At 38.6% G+C, this 23139-nt stretch overlaps 1 protein-coding gene across 2 annotated transcripts; it reads left to right on the top strand.

The window, feature by feature from the left end:
* Positions 1 to 248: 248 nt before the first annotated feature.
* mtmr10 (myotubularin related protein 10) lies at positions 249 to 22122 on the top strand. Of its 2 annotated transcripts, none has more exons than XM_042491433.2 (16): positions 249 to 796; positions 2920 to 2980; positions 5424 to 5560; positions 6346 to 6418; positions 7704 to 7846; positions 11276 to 11369; positions 12031 to 12178; positions 12865 to 12952; positions 14276 to 14364; positions 14655 to 14785; positions 14940 to 15009; positions 15524 to 15594; positions 15917 to 16089; positions 16178 to 16348; positions 16930 to 17112; positions 18431 to 22122. In XM_042491433.2, the coding sequence occupies exons 1-16, from the start codon at positions 740 to 742 to the stop codon at positions 19040 to 19042; spliced, it is 2301 nt and encodes a 766-aa protein (XP_042347367.1). In that variant the 5' UTR covers positions 249 to 739; the 3' UTR covers positions 19043 to 22122. The 2 variants fall into 2 exon arrangements, with proteins under 2 accessions (XP_042347367.1, XP_042347280.1); XM_042491346.2 differs by having other exon boundaries at positions 250 to 796; positions 18428 to 22122.
* The last annotated feature ends 1017 nt before the right edge of the window (positions 22123 to 23139 follow it).

Genomic DNA, 23139 nt, shown 5'->3' with positions numbered 1-23139 from the left:
GGTCATCTCATGGGAGTTGTAGTCCATGGGTGGTGTACTTTATGAACGCTAACAAAACAATCACTGTTTTATATTTCAAATAACAAGGTTATCGATATGTTCGATAACGTACAGCAGTATGTGTCAATTCGGCGTATAATATGTGCAGAGTACTCCGGTGTCATGCGTGAACTTGTTAGCAGGGTTGATGAAAGAAAGTCTCGGTGCAAAAATATAGCTGAGCAGCTGAGCCCGGAAGTAGGGCTGGACCTCAGCTCTTTATAAACATGGCCGTTGAGCCCTTTTCAGCATCAGGTACTGCGTTGGCTGAATTAGTTAGACAATCAGGAAGTCACTGAGGGTAACTAACACAGTAACAGGTGGAAAGAAAATGTAGGCACACAACGGGCGACTCTTAATTTTTTAGTTGTTTTATGTCTACGTGGAGACGGCGTTTATAAACTTCATGTAGTAGTTTATGCTAGCAAGCTAACCGAGCTAACGCCGACGTCTCAGCGTTAACTTGTGTCAACTTTTTTCAACCAGCTAGCTTAATCTGCTACTCGACTGCTTATCGACATGGAGGAGTGCCGTCGCTCGCCCAGACTGTCTTGATGAATATTTTACACACGGACGTGTCGGGTCTACTCAGCTAAGGGCTGTCCTAAACTTTATTGAAGGCTCCTTTTGGGTTGTTTTTTTCCACTGGCAACAGCCAAGCGCCCGTTTATGAACATCGAAGAGAGGGCGGACATAAACAATGTTTTCTGTCAAACCCATGAAACCCACCTTCAAGTGTTATCTTCCTCCTGTGCAGGTATGTGTTTGCTTATGGCTGATAACAGCAAAGTCAACTTTTCACGGTGTATAGTCATGATACAGTGTTAAATAATTTGAATTAATTTAGACTGAAGTTGTCTTGACTGTTGTGTGGCGGAAGGAAAGTTGATATTTGATGTTTGGTCGAGATTAACCCTTTGAAATCTGGATCGACATCCGGTCATTCAGATGCCTTTCACAAGCATTTAAAAAGCTGAAATGTCAGCAAATTGGTCTGATTTCTTACAAAAACACGAGGGAAAAGACATTCAGCAGTTTGGCAAGAAATGTGTCGCAAAATGCAAGACATTTGTAAAAGGTTAAAAAAAAAAAGGGGGGAGAGGGAATAATTAGATAATATGTTTTAAAAAATACGGGAAATTTTCAGAAAATTGTTAGTACAGTAAGAATATCTGTTTTATTTTATCATTTTGCACCTTTTTCCGGTTAATTTTCTTGTCATTTTTTTACTTATTTCTTGCTAATTTTTGGGTTAGTTTTTGGTTATTTCTTATTTCCTTTATCCATGTTTTGAACAAAATCAAGCGATTTTTTTTAAGGTTTCAAAGGGCTAAGAGAGGAGATTGCCCGAAATCGAGGTCAGTCTGTATGTGGCCTCATGACTTGCCACCAAATAAATAGAATAAAATGAAATAAAAATTCAGAAATGTTTTGCCAGATTTCTTATGGTCTGTGTCTGTAAAGTTACATCAAGTGAAATACCAGTGGTCAGAAGTAGCAAAAGTTTTCTCCCTACTCATATTTAATATGGAGAATTGAAACCTGTATGTAGAATCTAATTCTGTTTTGAAAAGGAGTGCAAGAGCCCAACTATAATTTGGCATCCAATGGGCTCCTATTTGCCTTGTCTTGCCTACAGGTGTGTGCACTTCTCTAGACAGCTGTTTGCTGACAGACGCAGGTGCACCAACCTAAACAAAATCAGTATTTATACTGGCAAGGTCAAGACTGGTGTTGAAAAGTGAATTGTGCAACATGTTTATATTTCCATTTGGTTTTTAAAAAGTAATACATCAATTCATGTATCCTAGTTTAGAGTGATCATCATATTGGCATACTAATTACTTAAAAATAGCAAAATGTAAATTAACATTACACTGATGACCCATATTTGTGTCCAGGTACATGCTTCCAAGATAGGATTAAATGCACAGCAAACACTGCATATTTATGAGGCATACCAATGATGCACTTAACCCGGATTTTGTTGTAATATATGGCCTTTACACTCTCTGAGGGTGGTGTACTTAATTTTGGGGTAGTTCCAATGCTTAACAAGATATGCTCTAACCATTTCATTTCATGCTTCATGTCCTTGTCTCTGGGTATGGTTTATTTTTACTGTGTACTCCAGCACAATGGATTTTGAATAAAACAATAACTTTTGAGGTTAATGTGTTTTTCGTTTTAATTTATGGATATTCAAACTTATACAGCTACATAGGTAGGAATGAGCTGTGTAGAAACTGTAGACCTTTTTACAAATCACCACAAGTGTAAAAGAACTTCTTGGCTTTTACCTCAAAGACTCTTTAAGTCAGCACTTTAACCCTGTAGTCATTCATTCACTGGATATCTGTGTACTGGAGTAGAGCCAACAATGAAAAACGTATAACTGTGTGATACAGTGACAGCCTGTAAGTGTTTGCACTCATGGGTTGTCACTGTATATGCAAGTGTGAGCAGTATTTGGGGATACATTATTAATAGCATTAGTTGACTGCTGTGTGTCTTTAGCTCCTTCTCGCTCTGTAAACAGCTTGCACCGGGCCTGTCATTGACTCACTGCATATTGCAACAGTTATGCAGCATTTATTCAACAAAACAAATCATAACAGCAGACAGGATGTTCAGTGTGGTCATATGACCGTGAATCTCTGCTTGTTGGGAATTTGCAAGTCCTATTATACAAGTTTCTTCTTTTTTAAAAATCAGTTTTACACTTAGAAGCATTTTATATTTCATGCTTTGTTTACAACACAGGGGCGCATTTGAGTAGTAAATTTCTAATCCCTCCACCTTACACATTATTGTCAGTATTCATTAACCATCTGATGAGTTAGTGGTTAACTAACCTTGGTGTTTATGTTTTTTCTATAGACTGATGTGAAGAAAACTATTGAACCACCTATTAAAAAGTTGGAGCCTAAGTTACTTCAAGGTAAGTTTATTTTATGCATTATCCAAAGAATAGATCACATAAAAGGTTAGCTAATGCTTGATACATAATTAGATTCAGTGTCAGACAGCATCACTGTAAGGGCTACAACTCAGTTACTATTATTATGTTTGACACAGCCCAAAGTAAGTTGCAGTACGAGGTAGAAAAGAGTGCAGATATATAGAATGCAAAGTGTAATTGTTTCTCAAAAATCAATACATTTGTCAATTGGCACCACCCTAATGTAAACCATTAGAGTGCAGGCACTATAACAGGCTGTTGTTGAATTGTTTTCTTTGCTTTTTTTTTTTCTCACAATGCAAGTGTATTCTCTCACAGGGATTTAGAAACATCACCCTGCCAGTGATATTTGCACAATCAACAGTTTAGTGCCCTTTGCAGCAAACTTCCTCTCCGTGTCTGTGGTGTCTCAACTTCTCAGTTGTAAAAAATCACCACTTTGCAGGAAATACCTGCTTTAAAACGTTTAAATATGGAGTTCTTAATTATCCCAAGCTGTGCCAATCAATGCACATTTACCATTCATGGCACTTAAGTCTGAAGTGTAGTTAAATTAACTGGAGATTTATTCTGGTTCAGGTTGGAGCAGTTGATCTGGGAGCCTCACGGGAGTGGCTCGACACACCCTTTGAAATGTGACGTTGTGTTTTTTGACGTAAATATATGGTTATGTCCTCTATAAAAGAGAGAGAACTCTTACAGTAGTTGTTTGTCAGTTTTACATCTTTTAAGGTTTAGCAGAGCCAAAAAAAGCTTCATCTGCAAACCTGCTGTGCTTCAGTGCCGTGTGTTTTGTTGAGGTTGAATTTTACATGAGAATTTTAATTGACTATAAATGCCTGGAAAAACAAACTTTCCATCCATTCCCAGGCAGCATTTACCACTTAAGGGTTGTCACTCCTTCAGCACGGTGATTTTGTAGCCCGACAGACGAACAAGTTTCATGACCAGCCTACTTGTTTTTAACTTACTGTGCATCTGCTCCATGCTGCTTTTAGGCAGTCCTTTGATGTTAGTGGGTCTGTAGGACTCCACCCTACTGCCCCAGCTCTCATCTTTTAAAAATCCCTGGGGCAACTTTTTATAGCGACATTAATCGTTTTCTGTACATGTTAAAAGATAAGGGTCATGTTGCTCATAAAAGAAATGAAATGAAGCCTTGTTTTTCTGAAGCTTAAGTAAAATCTATAATGTGGCTTGCATGTAGAAGAACTGAAGAACTGACTTTGTTTGTGTGGGATTTTTTGCCTGACAGAGACTCCCGAATAACGTAACTTCAGCTTTTTGACATAATTTTGCTTTTGGTTTTTGCGACGAAGCCTTTCTCAACCATCCTACTCTTACAGAAAAGCGTTACAAATGAGATGTGAATAAGTTACCACAGCTTCCAGCTTGGTTGCACACCTATAGAGATGGAAAGAAAATTCAGTGATGTGCCATACAGTGTCTGCTTTGCTTTTGGAGAATCACAAAATGTATCACTGGAGTTGTGACAGGATTATAATCCTTTGATTTGCACTGGGTAGACGGGCTCAAAAGTGATGTGTACAATTTTCTGTTAGCCGTAAGCATTTTAGGATTATCCAGTATTATTTAGGAAGCTTTTGAAGCGTTTCCATCATTCACTTTCCTGCCCACTGATATCTCTGTCAGACGAGTTGAACTTGTTTTTACCAATAACTGGTTTTGATGTTAATGTAAGCACATTGAGAAATGTCAACCTGGTGACATAACAGTTTTTTCGTTACAGTATTTATTGTTGTTCCTGGCAGATTGTCAGTATTCATTTTCAACAATATTGTCAAGACTAAACCCTTTTACATTTATCATGATTTTGGTTTATGAAACTCCTCAACTGTGGGGTCTACATGAAGGAACAACAGAAAAGACTCGGGAGCAAAACGCAGAGCAACTACTACAAAAAAAAGCATCAAAACTATGATTGAAACTTTAGATCACAACTGTTACAGCAAGTAAATGTAAAGTTCATGAAACAAAAACCTGGATATTCTGCTGGCTTTATTGCACAACAGTACATATGTAAATTAGAAGTTCCATCAAAGTTTCTTTTTGAAAACTTAAGATATTTTAACATATGTGTACATGTTAGTGATAATTTGATACCAGTAGGATTTGATTTCATTATTTAGATAACAGACGTAATAATGAAAGGCTTAAGTAGTGATGAAAGCCTTAGCTTTTGTTTGAGCTTGAGGAATTGAATAAAGGACTGCACATGCCACTTTCTAACATTGTTTCAGGTTGACGTTAAAGTCATGGCAGAAAGTTAAGTGCTTGTGTGTTGAGAAAGTGAAAGCCAAGAAAATTGATCTTAATCTTCATTTTATTTATTCTTCCTTGAACTGGTAGACTGCAGGTCTTTTGCTTACATCTTTTTTTTCTGTCATTTGTTTTTCACCAGGGGAGATCGTAGTAAATGAGGTGAACTTTGTGAGAAAATGCATCAGCGCTGAAAGCAGTCAGGATGACCTTTGGGGGAAGTTGATATGTACCAACTTTAAGGTCTCCTTCATCCCTCAGGATGCTCCCTCTAAGCAGGTATTTGTGTAGTCTGACTGTAAAGCAATCAAACTGTGCTCTCTTTGTATTTAGTCATTCTTAGAAGCTGTAGTCAAAAGATTCAGTGTAATGCTTTTGGTTTGGTATTCTGTCAACACAATACCATAGCTGTAAAAAACAAACACATTTTTAACTTCCTCAAACTGCATGAAAGTGTCAGAGTTTTATCAGGCATTAAATAAAGAATGACCTCTAATAGCAACAGTTTCAGCTTTATATTTGTAATGCAGGATGATCAGCACCTCGCCAGGCTGAAGCTTTGCTAAGGTGCTGGAAGCATCAATGAATCCAAACTGATGCAAGAGATTTCTGCACTTACATCTGCAGTGTTTCACTTTATAGAGACTGAAAGTTCAAAAAAGAGAAACAGATCTACAGCAAGTGTGCAGAAATCTCTTCTTTCAGCTTTATATTTGTGAATTTTTTTGGTTCCACCAGCATACTGCTGAATAGCTCAAATACTTGTATTTTCACAGCCATGTTTGTATGTGCAGTGCAGCTGGCAAGGAGGAAGGAAAACTTGTGTACTTTCCTGCGGTACATTGTCAGTGATATCGCACAAGAAGTGAAAGAACAGACGTCATTTCCAGCTATGTGGCAGATTGTTGCCATAATAACAAAATGGAACTTGATCATTACTCAGTCTGAGGGAGTCAGCTAGATCTACTCTACAGTATTTGAGAAGATAATATTTCAGTGTTATGGGTGTCCTATAATGCCTACAGTATGTCACACACATTTTTGGTTCTTTGCCTTTCCCACAGAAGTCTCAGTTGTCCCACCTACTGCTCGGAGAACACGACATCCCCCTCACCTGTCTGGAGCAAGTAGTAACAGGTATATCTGGAGCAACATAAAACTTGTGGCAAACCCTAATTTTTACTATAAATTCTGCTGTTTTGCTATTCATCGGTGGCAGACATTCACTGACTGACTTCCATATGTGGAATTCTTGTTATCAGAGCCCAAATATTTATCTCTAACTTAATGCTTTTGTCTCATCAGTAGTCAGAAAATCCCAAATTATTAATTTCCTAACAGTATTAAAACAGAAAAAATGCAAGCTAATGTCAGCATTTTTAAAGGTGTATTCAGCAGATGTTTCTGAATCTCCTAATTAAGATCTTAATTAATCAACAGTTTCAGAACAAACATCCTGACCCAGTCATTTTACATGAGTGATCCACAATCAGGATTAAAGTTAGATGAGTCCGTCATTAATCTTTGACAGCTTGGTTGACTCGTGTCGTTTGTTCCTGGTCAGCAATCTGATAACAAGTGATGTCACAGCTAAGGCAGTGTTTAGTGGCAGTGCGGCCTGGCTGGGATTAGCCTGTTTATATATCTCATTGCTGTCGATTGCTGACAGTGCGAGGGCAACAGCCCAGAGCAAGGTTTGTTGTATTACAGTGATGAAGCATGAGGCTTTGTTTTACCCAGCTTGTTTTTGACCTGTCTGAACTTGACCACTGAAGACAACATTATTATTATGGGATGTGCACCAGTGTAGGAGCATGAAAAAGCCCTTGTGCCGATTGATATCAGTGAAATCAAATACCAGTATGTTTTGATTACACTGATAAGTAATATTTTGGGCAAGACAGCTTGTGCTTTCACACAACATATAATCTTCACAAGGGTCATGTAGTCAAAATCTGAAATGATATTTAGTCTTATGTTGATACGAATAAAGCATTATAATACACTATACTGAATCCCCCTAATTTGCAATACCCCATTTACTACTTGGCTTAAAACTTGATACTTGATGGCATATGTTTTAGGACAAGGTCATCGGCTAATGCATGATGTTTTGATGGATAAAGACAGAATGGTAATTATTTGGTTGAGCCCCCCTCTAAAAAGCCCCCCTCTAAAAATAAAAAAATTAGTTTTGTTTATTATCATACAGTTTTTCTGTAATTAATTGCAAAGTGTTTTGCAAAGTCTTGTTTCCGTGATCTATCTGACCTAAACTGACACAACTCAGAAACACATTGTGAAATTCTGAAAATTGCACAGATGTTCAGAGGGGATGCTTTAACATTCAGTGTTACATCACAAAACATTGCCATCTTAATTAGAGGAAGTTCTAGTCATATTTTGTGTTTGTTCCTCTCAGTAAACGATACAAAGGGGAAGAAGAAAGTTTTGGGTTCGAACCAGAAGCTGAAGTTCAACCCGACAGAGCTCATCCTCTATTGCAAAGACTTACGCATCATAAGGTTCTGCTTTGATGAGGCTGGGCCAGAGAGTGCCAAAAAGGTGAGTGATGTTTGGTTTTATATCACATCCAGTCATTTGATGGTGGTCTCTTTAGAGCGGCTTTTAAAAACGTCAGATTAATGCTTGTCAGATTCACATCAACTTTAGGTCCAGGTGAATCATGAGCTGACTGAATGGAAATGGTAAAATTAATATATAAAATGACAAAAACAAAATTCTGACTTTGGCAACGTCAGTGGTTGCATAAAAAAAACATATTCTGGTGCCCTAATTCTCTCATGTGTACGACCCAGGGACAGTAGCCCTCTCTCATTTTCAGGTCATAACATACCAATGCTTTGTCATGCTCCTTTGCGTGTGATGCCAACGCCGAAGGTCGCCTTTAGCATTTTTGAGACGCACCAGACTTTCAACAAACTCCAATATGAGCCAATCCATGGCAATATTTGATGCTAGGAGCAAGTGAAGTAGTATAAAGACAGGGAATGTCCACGTAGGCTTGAAGGGAGGGGTAGTGAATGGGTCAAACAAACGTAGGACTTTTTACCCAGATGACCATGTTAAAACAAAAGTCAGTGCTCCTTAAATGTAATGTTACTTAACTTACATATGGATGTCTTGTGTGAAACCAAAAGCAAGTGTTGTTGTAATGTAACATTACATGTGGGTGTCACATAGTTATTTAGCTTACGTGAATACTTATTTATGTAATGTTGACATCTTACCGTAACCCCTTTAAAAAAACATCCTTCAACTGAAAACATGTTGGAGTTTTTTCTTTAAACCTGATCATATGGTTCTGGTGCCTACACCAATCCATGATGGTTTCAAATGTTAACCACATGGCATGTGTTTCACTGAGGTGACAGACAGCTTTGTGCACATTCAGATGCTAAAGGTTGCTCTTAGCGTCAATATGAGATGCAGAGGGGGTGCAACAAATCATGGTTGTTTGATAAGCTGGAAATTAGAACAGGTTAGGGACACTGAGATAAATGGGCTGAACATAATGCACCAGTTTTTACCACAATCAGGTCATTTTTGTGCAAAAATAACTTGCCATCACAATAATTTAAAAGAAACACACTAAGATTCTTCACATAGTGGCTTTCACTCTTAAGGTCACACCTACAAATGACTAATTTCTCAGTAACCATTTATTCCCCTTTTCTCAGTTTCCCCTGCCCATTTCACCGTTAGCTGTTGCTGACCAAACTTTTCCTTTCCTGACTGTGTGAACTCACTACACGCATGCGTGCACACACACACACACACACACACACACACACACACACACACACACACACACAGTTTCAGCACTATGACCACTTCCTCACTTCCTCAGCGACAAGGATATTTATATCATACAAACATTGATGTGCCACTCTCTCACCCTTCATCTGAACAGAAACGACTAGCTTCTCCAAAGGCATTTTCAGTGTGGCCATTAGCCAAACAATGAATAAGAGACATTGAGAACAATGCTCATTCAAGGCGAAGGAAACTGAGAATGATCCTTATTGTAGGAACAACTGGCAGCATGACTGTGACTCATCTCCTGCACAGAGAGATTAGATGGACAGATGTTTCATCCTTCAGATTAGAGCTCAGTGGAGGGACTAGTAAATCAATACAATTTTTTTATAGTAGCCATAGATTGAAAGTGATGTGTTTTCAATTAACAATGCAAATACCTCTATATCAGTAATGTCTCCATATATCTTTGGATGACTGCTGGTGTTCTCAAAAGATAGTTGGACACAGGGGATATTAAAAGAAGTCCTTGCATGTAGAGGCTTTCCCTTTAAATCCTGCTAAAATTATTTAAAAAGCACATTAAGTATGGCCACCTATCTGTAATGCAGCCTTTAAGTCCAGGAAAACAGTCACTTCCTTGGTTACATTAGTCAGTTGTGTAGTGAGTTGAGCTGTTATGGTGACTAGCAGTCCTTTAGGCTTTGACTGATTTTGCCAAGACTTTTAAATCATGTTTAAGGGCAAATAAAACAAACCAGGAACATATTAGACAGAACTGGTAGTGGCTAGATGATAACTTTAGATTTACTAAATGCTTTAAAAAATCTTAAAAGGCATTGAATTAGTAAGGCTGTAATTGGTCTTAAAATGTCTTAAATTAATTTTTCAACAGTCTTAAAAGTGCAAAGACATAAAAGGCACAATTTCATAATGTTTTTTCTGACTTTGCATTGTTAAGTCTCAAAATAATAAGTAACTTTAAAAAAAAAAGATGAAAAAAGTCACAGACTAGTGTTGCATGTTTTATATTAAAGTGAATATTTGGGCAAATATTCGCTATAATCCTAAGTAATTGGTGTCAGGTTTTTCTTCCTCCTCTTTTTCTCCTTCTTGACACGACTGACAGATCCTGCCAGGCCGTGGGAACATGTGATTGCTTGATAGGTGTATTTAATCAACTCAAATACAGCCAACAGTAACTAAACAAACATTTAGCACTCTCACGCTCTGTAAGCACAGATGCTGCATTGTGGTATCTGGAAATAAAATCCTGGAAATAAATATTTGTGAATTATGTGCACAAAGGTCTTCAGGAGCTGTTGGCTCCTTGTAGTCTCACTACTGGAGTTAGACAGCTGTATATCTCTTTACAGTGTGCCAATGAAATGTACATGAATGTGAATGTACAAGTCTGATCTCCTCTCATGTCATCTGGGAGCAATTTTTGTGTAGGTTTTGGAGGACTTGGAGCAGCACAGCACATACCTGCAGCACATTTGGCTCACAAATGGCACTGCATTGAACAGTATTATGACCACAAGTCTCCATTTAATTTATTTTAAAACACAGATTTCACCTTATTGTATGTACTCTGCCGCGTAGAAACAGAGTAGGGAAGGATGATACGTATGGGGCCCTGAAATAGAAATGAGTCTGCCCTCCCTCACTCCTCGTACGTTTATTTATGGACACCATGTATGTAATTACAGTGTGAACCTAAAACGGATCTCAGTTCTTTTTCCTTTTTTCTCTTTGTGACATATGGAATTAACCCAACCTATAATAGCTTATTTTGCCATAGGAAATTACAGAGTTGGGAGCAGCCTTGTCTGCACACACACACACACACACACACACACACACACACACACACACACACACACACACACACACACACACACACTTTTTTCTGTGTCCTCTCATGTTATTCACAGCTTTACTACTGAATGGACTGCTTTGTGTGACTCCAGTGGAGCCACCGAGAGATTCAGTCCAGTAAACCCAGAGCACTGTAGGCTGTCAGTTAAACATTTGCTTTCCCTGGTTTCACTTGTTCTTGTTTGTGTGGTCAAAGAATCGGCCTCATTTTAGCACTCGGAGTAAACCTGGAGACTGAATAGTTAGATAATGTTTAACTGATTCTTTTATTCAGCTGTACTTGTATTGTACTGTACTGTATGTCTTATGAGTGTACTTCTCTTTTTATTCTAGGTTTGCCTTGCTATTGCCCACTATTCACATCCAGCTGATCTTCAGCTGCTGTTTGGCTTTGAGTACCAAGGGCGGCGATACCATGAATTTAAAAGTATGCATACAACACACCATATTTCTTCTGTTGCATCTTAAAGACACAACATGTTTTTAGAAACTATTATCGTTCCTATATATCTATTTATAAGGAAAACACAAGTTAATCAGCATTTCTGTAAATGTGGCAGTGTTTGTCATCAGGCTACTTTTCAACTAATTCTTCTGGCATTAAACCACATTTAAAGGCACACTATGCACGAGTTGTTAGTTGCAGTTTGCAGGCAGTATTGTAAGGTTAAGTGAAAGCCAGCACCAGATTTACAGTTGCTCGCTGCGTTTGCATTTTTTGGCACAGTGTCCATGAATTTTGTAGCTTCCTTTTGAATGTGTGCACCTTATGGTCTGGCACCTGGTCGCTACCTTTTTATAACCTCCTTCCTCACTTGTGTGAATGTCCATAACACTGCAGAAGAAAATTGATAAAATACAGACAAAGGACAGAGTCTTTGCAAATAAATACACCATCATACACTTCAAGTGGGTCATAAGTGATGATTGAGAGAGATTATTTTTGTATGAATGTATGCATTGTTTTTTTGTTTTAAATCCTGCACAGTATACTTTTTAAGAATTCTAACTTCCAGATTTGACAAACCATGTTTAATATAGCTGCATTACACTCCAGAAATAATCTCAAAGTGTGTCTGTATTTCCAGGGGAGCGAGTCAATGGTTCCACCCCTCGGGGAGGATTACGGCCCCCCATTTTTGACCGTCCATCAGACTGGGATCGGGAGATCAAGAGAACGGGGGCATCGGAGTGGAGGGTGTGCTCCATCAACGAGAGTTATGCCATCTCACCAAGGTTCTCAGCTCATGTTGTTTGTTATTGGCAATTTGTGATGGGCGTCAGAGGCAGAGTACGTCTGTCGCTCCTCCAGTTGGCCTTAGTTGTTACAGACACTCTAAATTTCACCCTTTACTCATACCTTGTAGATTTTGGCAAGGCAGTATATTTACACTGTTAGTTTTTTCTTCTCTTCATGAGGAAAAATCTCTCTGAATGTCTCAGTGTAACATGCAAGGATATTTTGGACAATACATGCCATTCATCTGAGTTCAGTGGTGACATCATGGTGGGTTTCAAAGTAAGGATTGTACAGTTGTTTTATGTGGAATTTGAGAAAAGACTGAAAATTGCATAATGGTAGCTTGCACCAAACTGTACACCTCACATGGGGCTAAAACAATACTTACAGTACGCTCTGATTCAGTTTTCCCTCAATCACAAAAAACCTCAGTGCTAAAGATACTCACCAGCTTAGATAATTGGGACAGACACAGCAAAACAAGTGCAATTCGTATGAATTAGATGGGCATGAGTGATCCAGTGTTTAGTCAATGGTTATTTTCTGCTTTAGGATGTTACTTTCTGACTTTAGAAGTTGTGGGTTTTCTTATGTTTTACTGTTTTTTTTTGTGTGTGTTTTTAGTAGTGTGTTGTGTTTTAGCTCTGTGTAACACCAGTCTTTCCCCAACTCTTATTTTTAGTCTTCCAGAGTACATTGTGGTCCCAGTTTCTCTGGCAGATCAGGACCTAAAGCAATACTCCATATTCTTCACTGATCAGCGCATCCCTGTGAGTTTTCTGATTTCTCCACTAACAGTATACTTTAGGTATGCACAGATTGTGAAATTCTGGACTGATACTGAAACCAATGTTTAAGTCGACAATTTGGCTAACAACCAATCCAGGTACAGATGTTTTTGTTGTTCAAGTTTTTTCTTGTTATTTTGTGCCAGGGAAAAAAGGAAATCTTCATTATAAAAAACATAACTGAACTGTTTCAAAGGCATTCAGCTTTCCAGGGTCCCCACAGTCATGGAAAACCTGGAAAAGTCATGGAATTTCACAATCACATTTTTCCAGGCCTGGAAAAAAAAGTGGAATTAATTAAAATCATTGAAAGTTTTGGAAAAGTCATGAAATGTTGATGTATATAATGAAATTGAAGCAGTAATCTTCCACTGGCAGCCTTCCACATAATGAAACATAACAGCAAATTAATTTTATGCGGCTGTTGTTGTAATGTAGCTCTAATCAATGTGTGATAACATTTTGTTTACCATGACATATGTTTCATCATTTTCTGCCTCGGTTCGTCTCTCCCCTCCTGCATGCCTGCTAGCTGAAATTATTTTGCATAGAGTTTGAATCTGAAATGTTTGAAAAACACCAGGCAAGTAGGGTAAGAAAAAAAACATCCTTGAAAAGTCATTTAAAAGTTTGGAAATGTTGTCCATGAAAATGTGTGTGAACCCTGGCTTTCAATGAGCATAAATTTAACTACAAAATTATGAAACAACCTTGAATATAACCTTTTTCCACATGATAAACATAAGATATAAAAGCAATTATACTATATAAAATATCTGTTTCCTATTGTTGTAAAAACCTCAACAAATTTCTCATTCAAACAACTGCATTTATTCAGGTGTCTCACCAAAAAACAAATTTTACAATATTACATTGAACGCACTGTGGTAACAATAAATCATTTAGTGAGTTTACAGCGTCCCTTTGTCCTGACAGTGTCCTGGAGAAGATCTGTTTGTCCTAAACAGGCTTTCTGTTGTCCTCAGGATGACGGGATACCATAGTTCTCAAGCCCTGCTTTTTAACCTGCGAATAATTGATGCGACAGAACGGAAGCACATCGGCCACTCCCACCTGTGAATGTCATCTTATTTGCTGATAGGCCAATGGCAATCAACAGCCGATCCCAATGTTCAGACAATAAGTTTGTGCATCCCTAGTGTGTTGGTTGTCAAGCTTTGCTTAGAGATACTTTATTTATTCCTTTTAGTTATTAATTAACTGTCATTTCCAAGTACCGTCCAGTTTGATTGATCAGAGTATCCCTTTATTCACCCACTGATTTATTTCTGTCCTTTTTCGTAGCTCTGGTGCTGGAATCACCCAAATGGAAGTGCTCTTGTCCGCATGGCCACCATAATTGATCCGGTGCAGCAGAAGAAGATTGAACAGAGGTATGCCAAAGTCCTCTACTGCACTCAGATTCAAATCATGCGCTAAATGTGCAGTTTCTTCTCTCTCTCCTTCACACTGAATTTCAGTAGCAGCCTACAGATGTTTAACTGCAGCAGTAAAACAAGAAAATGTTGAAATTTGTCGTAATATGTTTCTAAACATTTCTCCCTTTTAGTTTTTGTTAATTAAGCCTGTTATGGTAATGTGCTAATAGATGATGTTTCAGTGTGATGATGCTGCAGCTGTCCTCTCTGACCCAGTAGTCGATGTCTGTCTTGTGTTGCGGTAGGGTCTTCACTGCCATTACAAAAAGCCACCCACAGCGCAGTGAGGTCGTCAGGTCAGATCTGGACAAGTGTCTGCCTAACATCCAGGACATCCAGAGTGCCTTTGTTAAAGTCAGGCAGATCTGCGTCATAGGTGAGCCTGTTCAACAGTAACAGTAGGTAACCACTGCAAGTGTTTCCCTCTGTGTGAAATATTTCCCATTGCAAATTTCTCTTGAATGGAAAATAAAAAGATTCCTTGACATTTTGTAGGTGTGCAAGTGTTTGACTGTTTTGATTGTGTGCAGATCCTTTTGAGGAGTCCGAGGAGAGGTGGCTCTCATCTGTTGAAAACTCACGATGGCTGGAGTACGTCAGGTTTGTAAACAACCTGACACTGCATTATAGCTCTTTATAAACTTTATAAACATCTTAGTTTACAAAGAACCAAAATTAAAATGTTGTGGTGGCTTTCACAGAATTTGTGTTCCCCTCATAGTTCCTTCTGAAACAAAACATATCTGCATAAATATTTCGGATTGTTTTTTAAAAGTCTTATTGCATGTACTCTTTGTAATTTGTTGAATATATTTGTTGATGTTGTATCTGCGGAAGCACACTGTATATCTGAATTATTTTTATGTTGTTTTTGTCTAAATATACATCATGATTATTCAGCCTTGAAATCAAGAATCAAGGATCTGGTGGTAGCACTACTGTCACGTGCTTGCCTGGGCCACAAGCTCAAAAAACTTTAAAAATGCCATGATTTGAAAATTATGAAATTTAACTCTTGCCAAGACGCTGATGTTTTTCTTTAGTACACAGCATAAAGTTATGTTTGCTAAGCTGGTTAATAGAAAAAAAGTTATTTTGTTCTGTTTGACTGAAGGGCTTTCCTGAAACACTCAGCTGAGATCGTGTACCACCTGGATGGAAAGAATGCTTCAGTCGTTCTTCAAGGTAAAACTCTCTCTCTTTGTAAGTTATCGCTCATTTGTCCATGCGTTGTTATCAAATCAAGCCTCACAGTTCAAGCCAGGGAGTTGCAGAGTAACAGCGTTTTCCTGCGTGACGAACTTAACTTTTGAAATTCGTAGTCCATCATTTGTGATATTGTACATACGCTTACCTTTAAACGCACATTGCAGCCAAAGTGCATTTCAAATGTTATGGTCAAATTGGAGTCATTACCATATTACAGCCAAAGTGTCCTTGAAATGACTTTCCTTGCAGACACCTTGTTGAAGCTTTTGGTTTCTCTGTTTTTTTTCTCCCTGTACAGAGGAGGAGGACAGAGACCTGAACTGTGTGGTGTCCTCCTTGGTGCAGCTCATGTTGGACCCACATTATCGCAGCCTCATTGGCTTTCAGAGTTTGGTGCAGAAGGAGTGGGTGATGGCTGGCCATCGCTTCTTGGACAGATGCAACCACTTAAAGAAGAATGACAAAGAGGAGGTATTTGTCTGACAGTGAATAACCGACACCACAGATCTAATCGAAATGCCAAGGCACTTATGCTTCTTATTTATTTTTCCCGGTCAAGTCCCCGCTGTTCATGCTGTTCCTGGACTGCGTGTGGCAGATGATGAACCAATACCCAGCAGCATTTGAGTTCACAGAGGCCTATCTGACGGTACTGAGTGACAGCATGTGGATTCCACTCTTCAGTACTTTCCTCTTCAATTCCCCCAAACAGCGTGCTCAGCACTTGATGGTGAGAGATGCACACGTATGATTGTATATTCATTCATGGTGTTGGAGCTTGATAAATATATTTATACCATGAACAATATTGTGCATCAAATGCACCAGATTCCACCAAAATCCTGAACATATAGATATATTTGAATCAATTAAATTATAACATTTTGCATATACTGAAGTTGATAAAGTAAAAACAAACACAAATGTGTACACACACAAAATTTATTTGTGCTTGTTTAAAAGTTAAATATGAGATCTATCAGAATGTGTTTATGTTAAAAAAAAATCCAAACGTGTCTGTCAGTGTTCCAAGAAGAACGCTACATGTTATAATTTTAGGTGATAATGTGCAACAAAGCAACGTGTTTCTGTGGTCTCGTCACATGTCGGAATCTATAATTTTCTTCCATCTGTATCAGATAATTGACGGGAAAGAGCGCAACATAATACACACAGATAACAAAACATTTAGCTTGTGGTCAGGAAAGTAACCATTGAATTTGACAAAAGCAAATTTTGGCAGTTGAGTTGTGTTACTGTACACAATGAAAAAACTTCCAGAGTATAAATAACCTTGTGTTTACTCTGCAGGACTTTGCCAAGAATAAAGCAATCCCTCAAGGTGAAGACCAGGTTGTGTATTTCCCTCCTGTGTGGGACTGGTCACAGCAGTTCTCTACCAAAGACCAAACCCTGTTTAACAACCCCATGTATGTAGGCAAAGGAGCGGCCTGCGTCCAGAATGGAGAAGTGAAAACCTTCAGACGCACAAAGGTATACAACACTCTGAGCTTTTTATATGAGCGGTAGCAGCATGTTGTTTAAATGTGCATGCATGTCAAACACCCAAATTTCAGTAAAGACTTTCAACCTTAGTTTAAGAGTTTTCAGCCATGTTTAATGAGGGCGCAGGGTCTGTAGCCCTTCCTAGTTTTTAGTGCGCAGTGACTTCTTAAATGTCTGCACCCAAAGCCATCAGAAGAAAAAGTATCACACTCTGGTTTTGTCTTTTGGTAATAGAAAAGGAACTTACAGGGTGTCTACAGGTCCTTACAAAGTCTTAAAATGCCTTGAATTTAATTTTATAAAAATCAGACTGTTAACGTCATTAGTCTTAAATTTGTCTCAGTGAGGTTTTAAGTGCCACAAATGTTTTATCAAATTTTTATAAATTATTTGTAATCTAAAATAATTATTTTCAGAAGAAGTTGAACTCTTCTGCATGAATGCCTACTTTTCTGATGCCACAAATCATTAAACCTACCACTGAACCTAATACTTTCTTTTACTTTATACTTGCTCTTGTCTGTTGGCAAAATTTAGATTATCCTGACTCACTCGAATAACCACATTCCTACATAAAACCTTCTTCTGCACGACACCACGTATACATTACTTACCTTTATACTTTCTTGCTATGCTTGAGTAAGAAAAGGGGATTTGTCCAAAAACCAGGCTTAAGTTATATTTAAAAAAATGATCTGGAAAAGGTTTTAAAAAGCATTAAAGCAAAGTGTCGGGATACCTGAGGACACCCTTATTTACTAATTTTACTAGTTTGTTAGCATAGTTTGTGCTTTCCTTGTCTTACAGTGTAGCTGTAAGACAAGCTGTCACTGTGATTTCTAATCAATTTAAGGCTCTCACCACACCAAAGCCTTTGAATTTACAAGGTCAAATTAAGATCACAAATGTGTAGGTATTTTTTAAATGGTTCACCTCAACCATATGCCCTTTTACAAGCTGGCAGATATGACTATTTTCATCTCTATTTTGCTGAAATCTACACAATTTTTGATAGAGTTAATGTTTAACATGACAATTTCATCCTTTCAGCAGTTCTGACTACTGCTGCTAAGATTTAATGGGCAGCTTTTTTGTTTTTGTGTCATCAGCATCTTCAGCAAATGCACAGAAGGTGAATTATTACACAGAAAATAAATGCTTTTTTCTTCAGTCACAGGTTTTAGGATATTGACTTGTAACGCAGGTGGTGATGCACTAATTTAAAAACCTGAACCGAGTGAGCTTCGGTCAGCTTGTGTTAGATTATTCTCACTAAACATGATAAATTGTGTCCTTCCTCCAGCAGAAAACCTACAGCTCCACGTTGCGAGGAACACCTGCATCTCTGCGCAATGGACTGAAGGGTGCAGAGGATACACTGCCCCGACGGGGCTCTCTGGTGTCGGAGCTAAAGCCTTATTTGTCACCAGTGAAAGATGAAAGTCCGTCCGAGCGCTTCTTCAGGGACTGGTTCTCTCGACCAGCTGACCAGCAGGGCCTCCTGATCCCTCTGATCACGCCCTCACACATGGCTCTCTGGAAGCTCTACTTTCTGCGCTGGGTTCCTGAAGCCTGCATTCCCAGAGGAGGCCCCATCACGACCTACCACAAGCTCTCCCAACTGGTCGATGAAATTGAGATACTACAGCGCCAGCTCAGGCAGTACAAGGGACCCAGTCCAGGCAACACGCCACTCCCCAGTCCCAGTGGGCCCCTCTCAGACCAAAGGAGGATGTATTTTAAGGCCAGTTCCCCACATGACCCCCTTACACCTCCAGACTTCCTTACCTCCTCCTTTCCTTTCACCCCAATGGGAAACCTGTGTCGCCGCAGTATCCATGGGACCCCCATTAGCAAATTTCTGAATGGAGCGAGGATCTGGCTCTCCACAGAAACTCTTGCTAATGACACTCTCTGAAAATGTAGGGCTGTAGGGCTCACTTTTCAGAGCTCAGCGCAGGTGTGTGTAACAATTAATCAACTTATTTTCTATTACCTCTTTCTTAAATACCAAGGAGGAAAATGAGAAATAGAAAAGAAATTAACTTCTGATTTTGAATTATTTATAAGCTAGAATTTGCACCGTTGATGCTGCATCGAAATCTGAGGTAATTTCTAAAGTGAAGCGTCCTCTACAGGACCAAATCATTATTGTCCATTACAGCTGAGGAATTCAGATTAACCAAAGCGCATCCTCCTTATTGGCTCGTAAGTTGTTACTGTGAGGTCTCCTGTGACTGTGAAAGATCATCATACTTAATGCATTTTTATATGGATGTATTTCTTGTCTTTCTCAAGATTAAGTTCAGATATCTGCTCTTTTTTGCTGAGCATGACCCACACAAAGAGAGCTTTTGCAGATTTTAATACTGAGTTGAGGGCACATTTTAAAGCTATAATTGAAATTGAACTATCTAAGTGTGTTTATCAGTGCTGTCAGTTTAGTTGTCCTTTTGATGAATTCTCGTTGGTCAGTAAGTTGGTCCCCCGCTGTAATGGAAGTGAAAAATAGGAAAACTTGAAATTAGAAAATGCCCATTTTACTGCAGCAGCAATGATGCCTTTCACTGAACACTGATTTTCAAGTACTCAATTTGTTTGTACTTTCCAGGAAAAGTAATTGACAATGTTAACTAGTTTTTATTTCAGAAAGAGGAACAGAAAATAACACTGCTAACAAATATTTTACTATTTGGTAAAAAACAAAGAGGATCTGGTCTGGTTGAATGTAAAGAGGCTTTTTTTTTTCTTTGCACAAACTTAATGCTTTTTGCTCCAAGTGCCCATATTTTAATGGCTGTGCTGGGGTTTCACTGTAAGCAACAAATAGTGTGATTTCAGGGTCTTTGTAGATTTACTCTATTTTTGAAGCAGAGAAAAGGGCCTTTATTTTTAGTATCATGAAGCGGGTGACACTGAGAGGGCAAAGTGGAGCTGTGAGGACTTCAATCTGTGGTAGATATTTCCTCTTCTCTTTTTGAAGGGGTTTTGTTAAACGTTTATAGCCTTCTGGTAAGGCACTGAGGAGATGCTATTAACAGTGGCTGAATGATAAATATTTGAAAGAAAAGGGACAGACAAGGGCTTTGAGTCAAACCAGTCTCTAGTTTAGTACATAGTGAATTTCAGGCACTGAAGTTGCTGATTCAGTGAATCAGACAGTGATGGGTGGATGACAAGTGACACAGTTTCAGGGCAGCTCATGAGAAAATATCAGCAATCAATCATCTGGATAGCAAGTGTCAAAAATACACCATGTGTGCAATTTTGACAGTAAAATGACAATAAAGGTCAGTTGTCAACTATAACTAGAGGCTATTTAAGGAAAAGCCGGATGTTTGTACAAAGGGAACGGGCAAACATACTGTATGTAGCTATAGCAATATTTGCGTTTGCAGTAGCAGTTTATTCTTTTATCCAGACGATGCCACTCTGCAGAGAGGAATGAAATAACACAGTGAAGTTAACGTACTTCCAGTCAGGATAGTGATGGTGAGATTTGTGCATCAACAGGTTTTTATTGTGCAATCCATTGATTGTATATTAAGATGGACGATGCATCTCCGCTGTTCAAAATGAAGCCAAAATATCCTCAAATCAACTGTCGCCATTTTGTGCTGGTGATGTCATTTGGAGCCAGAATCTGCACAGCAGCAGCAATCATGATATCAAGTTCCCGCACATACACCTGTCTGACCACTGTGAGCAGTGCCAAGTGAATGAGATCACACGATTGGTGCACACGGCAGTCAACCATGACGCCAAAATCCCTTTTTTATATCATTAAATAAAAAGTTAAAACCAAACTTCATAAAAATGAACACTTGAACAAGCATCAGCATGATAAGAACTACCTAAAATGACAGAAACCATCTTTGGAAAGAATGTATTTGATGCATTTTTTGAGTTTTTCTTTGATGTCCCATATGCTAACCTGGAGGGGGCGGGGTTTATGGCCTATACTGCAGCCCCTCACCACAGGGCTATCAAGATGTTTTGGCTTCATTTTGGGGAGCTGTCATTTTGTCCATCTTTATTTACAGTCTTTGGTGCTTTCAGAGAATTTTCTAGCGAGCTAAACGCTGCAAAGACTTTGTCATTTGGACGCCTTTTAAAATATCTGCCTGGGACGTTTACTACCTGCTAAACAAGAGACTGGTTTGAGACACATCCAGGGGAATGGATCAGTCATCCAGTACCCATTTAAAACTGGTGAGAAACTAGCACTGTGTAATATCCTTATGTCTTAAAATAACAGTACAGCATTTAATATCTTTGTAGTTTTAAATGTAAGACCACTGGACAGACTTAACATCTGTCCAATCACAGGGGAGCATCGACCCTTTTGACCCGTTTCCTGTAATATCCTGATAAACTCGTGATTCTTTGGCAATAACTAGTTCAGGTGTTTTTTGATAATAGATGTGTTTAGTGTGAGTGCAGATCTGCTCTCCCAAATGCTATTAATTGCACATTTTACTCAATATATAGGATAGTTTTAAGGTGGTTGTTGGATATAATTTTGGCAAATATTATAAATACTGTATATGCTTGAAATCTTACAATTAATATTTTTGAATAATGGTACTAAATAACTTTTATCCTTGATTTAGTCTATTTTCTGGAGAGATATTTATATGACGTGTTCTTCCACTAATTCAGAGTGTTGCACTCTGCTGTAATTGCATGATGACCGTGCTTCCTCTGCGGCACAGTTTGATAATGATGAGCAGCAGATGTATTTATTCAGTTATGCAAATGTTCTCAACGAGGGATGCAAGTGCTACTGTACATCCCCTGTGCCTTTTTGGGAAGATTGACGATTTTTGTAACTATAATCTAAATCTGTTGACTTACTTTAGATTTCTAAGACTGTTGACTTATCAGTTCTGTAAATCTATTTAAATTCAGTGGTACTGCACTGAAGCTATTTTTCCTAACAGAAAATAAGGCTCAACTGTGTACCAGTAACAATCATTACATTATTTTTCAAATGAATGTGCGTTCTGGTTTTTATTTCACTGGGTTCTGGCTCAAGAAGCCACTGACTTCATCTGTTTATCTCTGATGGTACAATATTAACAAAATGTTATTTTAAGGTGGCTTAGTTTTATCATCATACGGTGTTCTTGCAACACGAGTTAACCCTCATTGATGGCTGATTGAAGATCCAGGCTGTGCCCCCTTCCACAAAAGCCCCCTCAAACGCTTTCTTAAAACTGTGATGTCAGCCTCACCCAAGGACATCACATATGGAGTCTCAACTTAGTCCTACAGAGCCTCGTCTCCACCCTGGAGACCAACTCCCTAACACCAGCAGCATCCAACTCCTGACAAACCACAGCCTTTCTCCGTGAGGGGGCTAAGTTAACCAGGAGTGGCTCCAGATCTCTGCAGCGAGGCCGACTGTGCTTTGCATGCGACTGAAAGGTGCCGGTTAACATTGGTCAAAAACATGATTTTATTTCTAGTGACTGATTGCTGCTACCACCCTGAGAACCCAAATCAGTGCTCTGGTCCCCTTTTCCAAAAAGTCTTCATTAGACCTGTCAAAATAAATACCTTTGTTTGTCGAAATATTGTCCTAAAAAATAGCAATAAAAAATATTATAGTCATTTTAAAAACATTTTATGCCACTGATATTATATAATGGTATAATAATGTAAGTATGACTTTCAAAGAGCAATGAATGGTTAATTTGATCAGAAATGATAGTGAAATTTGTTTGAGCTTTTTTTTTTTCTTATTTGGAATAGGAGCTGTGAAAAGTAAAAATGTAGTCCCTGCGTCCAAGTCTTGTAGTGGTTGGGAAAATCCTGCTGTTTTTTATGGCATCATATTGGCTAAAACATTGGTGCTATTCTTATGTAAACAAACACATGTAAATACAAGGGAAATTATCATTGGACTTGGATATGACCTCAGTCATGTCTTGTTCTGCTGGAGCACAACATCGTAGCTGGAGCACTGATGTCCGCCCTGGAGAGGTGGGATGCAGGTTTCATCTACCACCA

Source organism: Plectropomus leopardus, chromosome 1, assembly GCF_026936395.1.
Source record: "Plectropomus leopardus strain MGB_pleo_1.0 chromosome 1, ASM2693639v1, whole genome shotgun sequence".
In the NCBI taxonomy this organism is placed as follows: Eukaryota; Metazoa; Chordata; class Actinopteri; order Perciformes; family Serranidae; genus Plectropomus; species Plectropomus leopardus.
This window is presented reverse-complemented; position numbering and strand designations above follow the sequence as displayed.

Bases quoted from the DNA above. Each gene is read 5' to 3' on its own strand.
- mtmr10 (XM_042491346.2), top strand. From the start codon at position 740: ATGTTTTCTGTCAAACCCATGAAACCCACCTTCAAGTGTTATCTTCCT. The intron at 2,981-5,423 runs GTAAGTTTATTT...GTTTTTCACCAG, and splicing joins GGAGCCTAAGTTACTTCAAG to GGGAGATCGTAGTAAATGAG. The intron at 16,090-16,177 runs GTATTTGTCTGA...TTCCCGGTCAAG, and splicing joins AGAAGAATGACAAAGAGGAG to TCCCCGCTGTTCATGCTGTT.